General features: G+C 41.1%; 1 protein-coding gene across 2 annotated transcripts in view; it reads left to right on the forward strand.

Annotated features, from left to right (window-relative positions):
• LOC128412884 (protein CREG1-like) overlaps window positions 1-10745 on the forward strand; it is a 64641-nt gene extending 53896 nt beyond the window's left edge. The window contains exons 2-8 of one of the 2 annotated variants that reach the window (XM_053386405.1): window positions 32-135; window positions 2617-2673; window positions 5952-6038; window positions 6634-6669; window positions 8330-8386; window positions 8752-8787; window positions 8970-10745. In XM_053386405.1, the coding sequence (XP_053242380.1) occupies window positions 32-135; window positions 2617-2673; window positions 5952-6038; window positions 6634-6669; window positions 8330-8386; window positions 8752-8787; window positions 8970-9038 (446 nt within the window). In that variant the 3' untranslated portion in view covers window positions 9039-10745. Of the gene's footprint in view, window positions 1-31; window positions 136-2616; window positions 2674-5951; window positions 6039-6633; window positions 6670-8329; window positions 8387-8751; window positions 8788-8969 lie in introns of those variants that run through there. The other variant, XM_053386403.1, reaches the window with a different exon arrangement.
• Window positions 10746-12660: the final 1915 nt, after the last annotated feature.

The raw sequence follows: 12660 nt of genomic DNA on the forward strand, positions 1-12660 counted from the left end.
AACACATGGGTTTGTTTGTTTTTTAATGCAGATGCCAATGCACTAGGCCTGACAGATCCAAGACTCTGCTACATTCTGGATGGGATCCTCTTGATTTATGCTATAATCATCACAGCCTGTTTCGTAAAACTAAAGGTGAGTCCTCAGCCTCTTTAAAATGGGAAGTCACTTGATCTTTAACATACAAAGAATGACCTGTGAAACTTTATTTTTATTTTTAAACTCTGTCTTCAATTTCCTGCACCAATTCCACCCACTTTTTCCAACATGAGAATAAGGATGAGCACTGATGAGCTGTTGGGCACTTGGATTCATTCGAGAAACCGGTTATCCATGGTGTTTGGAAACTTCAGCATTTCAACAGAGCATTTCATTGGGCACCTGGTATGCTGGACAATGCTTTGAATGGTTATACAGTCATGTATAACCTCAGGAATTCAAATATGCCTTGTGCTAAGGAACTTCTCACCACTCAGAAGTAGGTTTCTTTAAACTTGCTGGATCCTCCCAAGCCCTTTCTGGGATCGCTAGATGGAACAAGGAAGTCGTGCAAGGATGGTAAACCGGTGTCCTCTAAGAGTTGCTGGACTACAATTCCCATCACCCCTGACCACTGGCCATGCTGACTGGGCGCCTGGGGTGATGACAGTTGAAATCCAGCCACATCTGGAGGACCACAGGTTCCCCATTCCTGAAGGAGGGTTTCCTGAGAAGTCACTGGAGATGCCTGGCACTTTGCGGTCTCTTCATTGATTCCTTAGGACCAGGTGGGAAATCTCTGGCCTGCAAGCTAAACTTCACCTGCCAGTCTTCTCCATTTGGCTCAAGAGACTTTTCTCTCTCTCTGAAACCATATACACCTGCCCTACCCCTGATGTCAGGTTTGGGGGTAGGTAGCAATGAGGTTGCAGAAAGCAGGACTGAATATCCTGTATATCTGCTGATGTGCAGAGTTCAGTCCTGTGTGGGTGTGGCTTGGCCGAAATGGCCTTGCGGGATGAATGGAGAAGTGTGGCTGACCTAATGAGGCAGATGGGCTGGAAGTTCCCCCTGCTGACCTATAAGCAGGAAGCAACAACATCACAGAAAACTTGGTCCCTTTTCTCACTGGCATTAAATACAGAAGAAGAAAGCTTTAAATGAAGAAGTGAAAATAGGCAGTGGCCAAAATTGGCAAGAAGGGGCCGTGATGCTTGCCTCCAGCAGAAAACAGCTGATCTTAACATTGGAAACCTTTCATGAGCTAGCCTGAGGGTAAAGAAATTGGTTTACATTCCCACTGCCTGATACACATTGTTTATAACTACTGGAGTCAAAAATTCTGCCCATTGCCGAGTCAAGATGGTGATCATTGGAGAGGGCATGATAAAGTACCCTAGTGAAAGGGTTTCTCTGTTTTACCACTGCGATTCTGATCGAGGAGTAAGTCAATTGACAACCAGCTGCTTGCTTCCAGCCCCAGATATTGGCCAAGTGAAAAGCAAAAACCATCCCTTCAAACCTAATGAAAGACATTTTAAATGGTGGCAGCAGCTGTTTGTGGTCCTCAGGTGACTCCTTTGCAAGCTGAGTTATCAATGTAAAGACTGAATCTTTTGCCTTTTCCCACTCTGTATTCATATTCACACACAGGTAAGCAGTGTATACAGAGACAAGAAGTACAAAGAGAGAGAAGGGAAGATGCAGTCCTGTTGCCAACCTTCAATGCAACTTTCCCTCTTGTGTACCCTGTAGGGGGGGGTGTTTCTGGCTTTATCTATTTCCATGTGTACCCATTCCTTTCATTCCGTCTTCTGTGGGATTATGTGGTGCACTTCCTAGGTGATATAGTATAGTTCTGTGTTGGGAATTCCCCATCATTCTGAGGATGGGAGGTGCAGGAATGTGGAGTTTATTCATGTTTTTTGTGAGAGAAGTTAAAGGAGTGTAGTTTTTTCTGCCACTTATGCCCCCCACATAATGTCTACGACAACGGTGCCTCATACCAAATGTAAACGAACTGTGAGAAAGACTCTATGAACTGAAAGTTGCTATATGTATTTTTTTTGTTACACAAGAAAACTAATTAAACTAATAACTAATTAAAAACAAAACAAAACACTTTCCCTCTTGGAAATCTGAGATTTCATACCTGCCATTAAAAGGTGCCCGATGAATAGTACTTACTTTGGAACCGTTTTTCCATTTACCAACAAATGGGTAAATCTCTACCATTGCCACTAGGAGGTTGCTTAGCTCCAAATAAAGTTAGGATAAGATTGCAAGAACATTGCAGAGAAACTTTTGAATACTCTATTAATATCCTAAAATATGTTTGATCTTCTTAAAGGCTTGGTGCTCTGGATATCACAATGTATGCATAGTTCCTGACAGTTTAGGAAAAGATGACCAAAGATCTAGAAATTTGATGATGAATCTACATTTTTATGTGCATTTTTAATATGCAGTTTTCATACACTTACGTAATTGCCATTATTTGAATTTGGGAACAAGAGAATATTAGAATCTCCATGAAATATGTGGGTTGTGGGTTTATAAAGCACCATTTATAAATCACTAGCAGAAATTATCCTGTTAAAGTCACATTCAGAGATAGAAATGGGCTTTGTTTTCCAGATAAGCAAAGGCTCTCCTGAACCTCAAACTTCTCAGAATTCAGAGGACCTATATAATGTAAGTACTAAACTTACGTCTTATCTTGAAATTGAATGATTTTTATTTCACAAATAAAATAAAATAATTATAACAGGACAATTAAATGAGACCAGGTTTCATGGATCTGCCCTCAAGATTCAACTAGGACTCCTCCAGAGTCTGGGCAAATGCTAAGCAGATTTTAAAAATTCATTACCCCTTTTGTTCAGAGTCCTCTCAAGTTCCCCCAGCTTAGCAAAGGGGGAGAGTTAATGGCAGTGAGATCTTCTGGCAATAGAGGTATCAGTAGTGGGTCTCAGGAGTTAGGTTTAAATCAGAAGTGGAGAATCTTTTCTGTCTGGTGGACCAGATCTTAATCTGTTCTCCTGGTGGACCAAATTAAACAGGTGGTCTTAGGGATGTCAGATGCTGCTGCACTTTGAAGCCCCAATAGTTGGGACTTCAAAGCATAGTGTGGGTGGCAGCCCCTCCACAATGAGCAGCATGCAGACCCAGTTTTATATCAAATAAAATTACAGCATCCAGTAGATCGCCTCCCAATTAACTAGATTTAAACTGTATTCCATTTGGAATATACTCTTGTATTTCAGTGTGTAGTCTCCATACTAATTAACATAGTGGTTTTGCTTTGCTGCTTCCCTACTTTAAGAATTTGAAAGAAACATACATTCTAAGGAGTTTCTGGATAGGGCAGCACTCTCAAGAGTATTCTTCTATTTTTAATCACTAGATTAAAGTCTAGAGTAAGGCAACTTTTGGCTTACCTATTTGCTATGAAAGAGATGGCAGTGCTCTGTTCTGATAATATGTACAGAAATACTCAAGTGTTTCCATTGCCCCACCCATTCTTTACCTTTTGCATGTTACTTCTGCACATTCCTCCATTATGTCAATAGCCCCAAACTGGAATGTAGCAAGTATCTGATAGGTGCTCACCACAGGCAATCATCTCCCAACCAACCAGGTGTATGCCCATTGCTGAGAGGGGATTGTGCCAGGCAATCAGCTGGCAATCATGTTGGAGGTCCTGTGGGTGAGTGGTTCCTAGGTCCAGGAAACTGGTCCATCAGCTGTTCTGGGCAGCTGTGTAACTGGAGCATTGCCACTGGAAACTCAGATGTATTCCATGTCCAAGAGTGCTTTTTGCCAGCTTGGGCTGGTATGGCAGTTGCAACCATTCTTGGACAGGGGTGGCTTGGAGAAAGTGGCCCACACTTTACATGGGGCTGCCCTTGAATTTCGTCCAGAAACTGCAGCTATTGTTGGTCTGTGGGGCAACCTGTCAACATATGACACCTCTGTTGAAAGCATTGCATGAGTTTCCAGTTTGCTCCTGGGCCATATTACAGTTCTGGACCAGGATATCTGATAAGCCTGTCACTTAGATCTGTGGATGAAGATTTCTTGACAGTGCCACATGCTCGTGCAGTAAAGCCTGACATGACTTGAACATGTTGGGGTTTTTTTTAGCATTGTAGCAGCAGTTCTCTGGAATTCTTTCCCTCCAGAATGCTATTGCCAATATTGTTTGGTTTAAACAAACAATATTTGTGGAACTTACACTTTTACTTGTGGTTCTTGTTTTAAATACACTACGATTTATTTATTTTTTGATGTTGTGTAAACCACTTTGGATACTGTGTAAATCTATAAACACTGGAAATATATAAAATGGTTGCTTTCGGTGTTGATTTACACTCATGGAAGGAAATCTGTGTGTTGGATGTTTGCAGGAGACTGAATGGGTCTGTCGGTAGAACATGAGACTCTTAAGCACAGGGTTGTGGGTTCGAGCCCCACGCTCGGCAAAACATTCCCACATTGCAGGGGGCTGGACTAGATGGCGCTTGTGGTCCCTTCCACTCTACAGTTCTATGATTCAATGAAAAAAACTCTTCTTGAATCACCCCTTTTATTTCTGCAGCGTTTAATTCTAGCTGGCTTCACATTTTGAATATTGTTTAAAAATTCATATTATATTTCATAATAACATAGGTTGTTCCAGTGGAAGCCAGTGCAACAAATTCCTTTAGTGCAATGGAACTTCTCCCCCTACACCCTACATAAATCTGCTTGGGAGAGTCAAGAGGAGGAGAGGGAGATCATTCTATCGGGAAAGCAGAAATGCTTGTACTGACAAAATGATGCCCTTAGCCTGACATAGTATCCCACCCACAGTCTATTTTTGTACACCAGTCAGGTATTCTTTTACTGTAGAGCAATTTCTAAATTCTTAAATCAGTCAATAAGCAAGGGAAGCCTTGTGTAGTTATGGGGAAATGGCTACACATATAGTGGTCCTATTCTGGCCTAAAGTCTAGAGACAGGTGGTTTGTGGGCTTTGAAGGAGGAGAGAGCGCGACCTACATGAGTTCTCCACAGCAGTGTCCTATGTGAAAGCAGGGTTAACCTTGTTTTCCTGTTTAGAATCAAGAGATTCTGGTTGGCTCCTGCTAGAAGAGAGACTGAACTTGCACGTGCAGCTTACACCATGTTGCTGCCATGAAGACTCTATGTGTGGCCAGCTCGGTTTCCTGTTTAGTATAAGAGCCAGCAGCTCTAATGCTAGAAGGAAGGTGAAGAGAGAGGCCTGTTGTACAAGGGCTGTGCATGGGACTGTGACTATGGCTATTCTCTCCTGCAATGAGAGGCAGCCCTGCAGTAGTAGAGAGAAGGATAATTGGCAGAAAAGTTTGGGACGGCCCTTGTGAATGGAAGGGTTTATATGAGAGGTCACTTGGAAGCCTTCATTGGCATCCCATGAAAGGTGGATGGTGGGAGATTCAGGAAGCAAGTACTTCTCGGCACAACACAGAGTTGAATTATGGGATTTGCAGCCCCAAGATGTACAGATGGTCACCAACTTATGAGTTTTCAAAGGTGTCTAGACAAATTCCTGGAGATCATCAACAGCTACTAGTTACAATGGCTGTATTACCTCTGGCATTGGGGGCAGTATGCCTCTGAATACCTGGTATGACCCAGGTATGGTCCAGAAGAGTGTTGCGCTCAGCATAGGCCACGGAGAGAAAATAATGCTGGACTAGATGGACTCTCCGTTTCTTAATTAATCCCTTGACTGCGGAAGGATTGGGGAAAGTGTTAGCAACTTGAGTCTAGGACCAGGATTTTATGGGATGGTTTTAACATAACAGAATGTGATTCACTGAGCTCATGTTTGTTTTTGAGTCTATTTTGAAGACACAGTACTGGTCAGCCCGTTAGGAGCTCGGGACTGCAACTTACCAATGAGCTGTCATTCTTGTAAATGTCCCTATCTATATATTTCATTTCAGAGATTGTCTCATGGAACCAGAGATGAATATGCATCGCTGGGAGCGAAACAGACAGATGCTGACATTGAAGGAGGGGGGAAAGCCCAGGTACCTTCACTCATCTCATCCTGGTCCTTTTATTAAATTCAGGCCACTCTTTTCTGTGCAGAGAAAATGTCAGCCCAGCTCAAGCAGCCACTGGGACATGGCATCCCTGACCTCTCCTAAAACAGGAAAGAATCTGATGGCACTTTGAAGACTAATAGATTTATTATTAAGGATGGAATAATGTTTGTGGATTACAGTCCACTTCCTTAAGTGCATGAAGTGCTACTCTGAGTTACAGGGGTGGGTGGGTGGGTGGGTGCACACGTATGCGGTTTGGTTAAGCCACTAAATTGCAATGTTTCAGCCCCATAGCCTGTGGGCTGAATAGAGACAAAGGATCGTTCACACATTATATATGTCAGGATGTCGGTGCTATCAACAGCTGTTGATAGCCCCCTTCCCACTGCCATGTGTACATATACCAGCAAGTATAATGCTTCATGCATCGTCAAATGCAGCTAGAAATTTTGTGACTAATCCCAGACTAGCATCTCTGTAAGAATCTCTGCAATGCCTTGTGCATCCCCAAATATTTTTTTGATATTGTCCGCAAGAACGGTTCCAAGAACTGCTTGTTTATTCTTCCCCTTTTCAGCACAGAAGAAAACAAGCTCAGGACAGAGTTTACAGTGTAAGTAAAACCAAGAACTGACCATTTCAGAAAAGCATTTTGGTTTCTTGCCATATTGTCTAGAATTTCTCTAAATTGCTTTTCAGTTTTCTAAAATGACCAGCCACCTTCACATAAAACCCACCTAAAGACATCTGAAACAACACTGGGAAGTAAATTGTGCTACCATGTAGGCATCACCCTCATTAATTTATCTCGTTTTGCACACAAATGACGATTTGCCAGTGTAGTTGTTTGATTGTTTGTGAGCGCATGGGTGCCAAATACCTCTCCCAGAAGGTGTTTCAAGACCCAGCTTGTTTTCATGCTGTTAATGAACCCCATAAGCAGTCTGCTTTGGTTTACAAAAACTGATATTCCTGTTGCATTTTAGCCTCACTCTGCTAGAGTCCACTTTTTCTTTCTTTTTAAAGAATGTTTTCTGCACCTGCATGCAAACTTTTTTTATATGTGTGCATGTCTGTTCCTATGCCATTTCAGCAGCATGCTACTTTTGTGATCTGTTTTCCTCTGCTGCAGCAAACAGCTGCCATGAAATAGCTTATTTCCTCTCCTTGTGAGGTGTGTAAATGAACCTCTCTCTGCCTCCTCCCAGCCAGGTTTATCTTCTGTATTCCTACTCCTTGTTTCTCTCTTAGTGTAACTTGAGGGAGAGAAGAAAAACTATTGCTGGAATTGCTGCTTCTCAGGCATTGAGGTGCTACTACGGTATCAGCAATTGGTTCCAAAGTCACAAGCACTGAACTTTAGGAAAGCAAAGCATAAGGCTCCATGTAATCACTTTTCAAATGAATTGTATGCCATTAATGACAGGTAGAATGTGCAAGGCATGGGAAACCATTGGCTCTTCATATCATGTTGGACTCCAATTCCCATTAGCCCCAGCAAACATGGCCAATGGCCAGGGATGTTGGGAGCAGAAGTTCAGCAACATCTGGAGGGCCAGAGTTTCCCCCAACCTGCTCTGTGGGGTTGTATTCCCCAGCACCCGCCCCAGTTGTGGTAGTGCAAGCTTGTTGTACAGCAGGAAGTACTGTTGACTACAGCAATCTGCTGTGTGGCCTGCCACAAGGCTTCCTGCCCTTTCCTTGTGCAACTAGTAGCCCACCAAGGGATGCTCAATTAGTGCAACATTGAAATCCTCCCATGTCTGTAGTATGGGAGTAGCAGGGACCTATTTGACATGGGGGGAAATTACTAAATAAAGAGAGTATAAAGCAAGAGTAAGTGCTGACCTGCAGGGTCTCCCCATCTGGCCTGCGGCATCCCCCCTTCTGCAAGTAGACTTGAAAGGAGTTTTTTACTGTACTCAGCAAGTGGTTTCTTTCAAGTCTAACTGCAACGTGAAGGAAGAAACATTGCCTTAGTCTGGACCACCAATCACATCTCCTCTCCCATGAATGAACACAGGGAAAGTATTGTTTTGTTATATCTGTATAGCAAGGATAGGGAACCTGTAGGTGGCTCTCTAGATGATGCTAGACTACAATGTTTATCGTCCCTGACCCTGGACATTGCTTGCTGGGGTTGATGTGAGCTGGAAGAACATCTGGAGGGAGAGTCCATGGTTTCTTATCTCTGACAAAGAGGAGTGGTATGACAGAAAACAGTACTTTAATTTTATTCATGCTGACACTATTTTCTGATCTTCCATGGCCAGGCTCTACAGCGGGATAAGATGGCTGAAGCATACAGCGAAATTGGAAAGAAAGGAGAGGTAAGTGACACTTCTTGACAATTTGGCTCTACACATAAGGTGCCAAGGTGGCTTCAGGCACTCCTCTGCCTGCTTTTTTCCTACCCTTTATTTAAAGCAGTACTGTCAAGCATAACAGAAGTTATAGTATCCTCCTCACCCTTTTGATATTGTTTGAATGACACTTCTGTGCTTTATAATTTTTATTTATTACTGATTAAGGGGCAGTTGAGTCAGATTGTGCAGCACCTTCTTAAAAGACCAATCAGAAGCGAGCCTCCCACTTCCCCCAGTTAAATTGAGCCAAGTGTGAGTGTAATTATTTGCATGGGCAAAAAGATTTTGGCAGGGAGATTTTGTATTGATGCTGGGCTTCTTTTTTTCAGAGACGACGTGGCAAAGGCAGTGAAACAGTTTATCAGGTAAGGCACAGCAATAACAAGCCTATCTCCCTACAGCCTGTCACCTTTATTTACTCTGGATAGAAAGCCAGAGTTGTTGGACTTATGTTTAGCAGGGGCATATGGACTTAGTACTTCTGATTAATAACTACAGTTATACTGATTTAGTTATAACTTCGAGTCATCTCATCTTTCTTTATCAGGGTCTCAGCAAAGCAACGAAGGATACATACGATGTCCTTCAAATGCAGCCCCTACCGCCTCCTTACTAGTTACACTTGAGTCTAGCAAGAGGAGAACTATTTCCATGGCGAGCGGGAATCTTGATTACCATTCTCAAGATGATCTGTTCAGAAATCTGTTGCCTTCTACAACAAATGCCACTTTTACATGAGCATAAAAACCAAAGCTCCTTTTTAAAACTAATTTCAAGTTGTAGCTTTCAAAGTGTACATAGCTATAGAGCTTGGGCACCATGTTGTTGCTCAGTTAAAATTTAAGACCAGCTGTTGCGATGGCTATTTCAAAGTCATTTTCTTTTCTGGAGAAAGATGTTTTTTGAAGCTAAATGTGCATTAAAAAATGTTGCTCATGTGGAAGGATTTCATTCCAAAACATCAGATAATTCTGAGCACCAACAGGTTAACTGCCCCCCCTCTTGTTATAGGTTTGGGTTTTTATTTATAAATAGCAATTGGGGTTTGGGGGAGGAGATATACAGTGTATCACCATTGCCCTGAAGGACCTTTTTAAACACTCTTTTGCCAAGATACAAAAACATGCACCACCACTGACCTTGGACTGAGTGCAGTAGGGCATTCTTTTGAGTAAACATGCACTGCTAAAGGGATTTAATATGAAAATTGACTTATGCTGCATGAGAAGTATGGGCAGGCACAGAGAGTATGTTCCCATAGTTAAGAGAATAGAAGTAGGTTGTTCTTCCACAGGACATATGGTTGGTTGAAATGAGTAATACATTACCTCCTGTTTTAAATGTAGATGCTTCAAATTCCTGTTAAGACAGAATCCTGATCAAACTTTTTAGGTGCTGCTGTCCTGGTTAAGTGAGCTTAATACCAGTGGAGCAAGGGGGAATTAGCTGGGGAGCATGTTTACACAAAGAAATAGCCAGTGGATTTACTCCATAGTGTGTTTAGAGTTGTAGCCTTAGGACGTGGGAAGTCACAGCTGCCTATTATGCTTTTTCCCCAGGCAAATGCCTATTGTGAGAATTTTATACCTTGAATCTATTTCCCTTACCTAGTTTCACAGAGGAGTTTTATTCCTTCTGCCCATCTTATCAGACTGGTTGATCCAAAAAGGGTTCACATACATCTCTATCAGCAAAATGGAAGTGAGAGTCTGCTTGTCAGAACTCATACCGGACTAAGGCTGCATACACCCACTTCTCGAACTCAGGGGCTGTAGTTTATTCCTTACAGAGCAATTCCCAGCACCCTTAAACTACAGATCCTAGGATTCTTGGGCTGGATTTAGGTTTGATGAGGCCCTTTGTATGTCCAGCTGTCCTTTGTCAACAACAAATTGTCGCTCTTTTTTGTGTTGAATATATGCTATATGGTAATTTATGGACCTAATAGGTATTTAAAGCCATTTGCACATAACAAAATATGTATTTTATCAAAGTAATTGTTAAACATCTTCTCAATTGTATTTCAGTTCATCTTATATATTGGAAATATACATCCAGTTTTTTCCTTTAAATTTTTTGGAGGCCTCCAAGAGAGTAGGGCCCCAAGCTATATAGCTCTTTTTAGCTTATATGTAAATCCGGCACTGGGCAGAGGTGGTTAAATGTATGGGGTGTGCACAGCCTAAATCTGATCTTTCAAAAATACACTTCTGGAGCTTTAAATCTATAAATTAAGTTGAAAAGAACAAAGAAAATGCTTTTCTATCTAAAGAACTGAAACCATGTGTTCTGTGTATTTTTAAATAAAAGTTTCTTAAATATACCTGCTTTTCCCTCTTCTGGTCTTATTCTGGATTCGTTTGAACTTCATAGCGCCATGTTGCAGTGGAAAGTAAAAGGGGAAAAAGAGCTTAATGAAAAGGAGCAATAAGTCCTACAAAACCTTAAGATTTAAAGCTAAACAAGGGTGCACAGATCTCACATCACTGACTTTTAGGACAGTTTAGAAGGGCAGCAATATCTATTGTAGGACCAAACTAGTAGTATGCATGACACATGCGCCTGTAGCAATAAACAAATTAGCTTGTCAAGGACACAAATGTAGAGAATACTAAATAAATCTGCATTACGATGTTGAGCTAGTTAGACAACCTGCACATGGTGGTTACTTAACTGAAAGAATTTAACACATCCTGTTCAACATGGAAGCCGTAAGTTACTAGTAGTGTAAGCTTTTAAAATAAATCTGGCATATTTATTGTCTGCAGAATAACAGAACTGAGAGGCTTACCTGTTTCTGCTGTCCAATTATGTGAGTCTTCTAACCTGAGATGTCTTGTAATTTGTAGTTGGGAGAAAATAAGGAGGAACAGAAATACAAGGTTCTGCCATTTCTTTTCAGCCATTTCCTTTCACTTGTTCAAAAACCACAAACCAGTGCATGCATGTTAAAACACTTGGAAAAATGGTTTAATGATGTTTACAACAGAAATGAACTGTACAGTTACAGTAAGTTTTATATATATAAAAATTACAGCAGACAAATGCATCTACACAAAATCTACCATTTTCATCCTGATTCACTATAATCTACACAGTCTCTCTCAATGCCCACAGCCACCTGTAGGCAGCCACTAGGGAAAAAATAGAAGGTATATTTAAAGAGACAGCATCCTTTTCATCTCCATTTTGGAGACACACACAGTTTCAAATTAGGGCCTTACAGTTCTCAAATTTAAAGTTAGGCAAGAATGCATTGTATCTTAATATATTTATCACAGTTAGATACAAAGTGTTCATGTAAATTAAGCTGTACAATTGAGCACATTAGCAGGCCTGAGGAAGAAATAAGCCAACTTGATGGTTGACGACAGGGAAGCTCTGTAATCAACACAAATCTCTCTTTTTGCCATAGGAAGAGCTCAGGATTTTATAAATCAATTTCCACAAACCATAGCTTTCTTGGCAAGATGCCTCCCCCCCACTATAAAAACAAAAAGCATAAATTCCTAGCATAGTAATATCCGTGCTTTTAGTTATTCAATTGCTACACTTTGAGTCTTGCCTCACCTTTCAAAATTAAAGGACGATGTTTTCAGGGAACTGGACCTTTATGGGAGGGCAAAAGTACAATCTCACTGTTATAAGCATGCTGTCTCTTTAAAAAAAAAAAGGAATAAAGATCTCCCTGTTGGGAATGGCAATCAGAGAAAATGCAATCTAAATCGACAATCTGGTGGAAATCACAGATTATGTACACTTTTTCTCAATTATGAACACCTAGGCAGTGAAAACTCTTGTGTTAATACATACATTGACACACCCAAAACATACAAAAATACTATTATTTCAAACTACTAAGAATAAGACAATTCAGTTATCTCCATGCTATGACTTTAAGAGCATTACACTGAAACAAACAAGAATTTAAACGACATTTTTAATATCCCAGAAATATACCAAAATATACATCTAAGCTTTGGAATTACTGAGGTTAGACTAATGCAAGTGCTGGGTAATTGTACTTAATACACAAGTCTAAGGTTCTGCAGGAAAGAAATTATCTTTGGTATCTGCATCAGGCTAATATTATTAACATTTGGATTTTGCTTTGGGATAGAGCTTGTATGACCCTAGAACCAAACACCCCCTAATCAACTGAGATTTAAAAGATCCATGTAAAAAGTTCCTTCATTGGCAACCCCCCCTCCCCCAAAGTTTAAAAAGTCATAGGCATC

Source organism: Podarcis raffonei, chromosome 4, assembly GCF_027172205.1.
Source record: "Podarcis raffonei isolate rPodRaf1 chromosome 4, rPodRaf1.pri, whole genome shotgun sequence".
NCBI classification, from domain to species: Eukaryota; Metazoa; Chordata; class Lepidosauria; order Squamata; family Lacertidae; genus Podarcis; species Podarcis raffonei.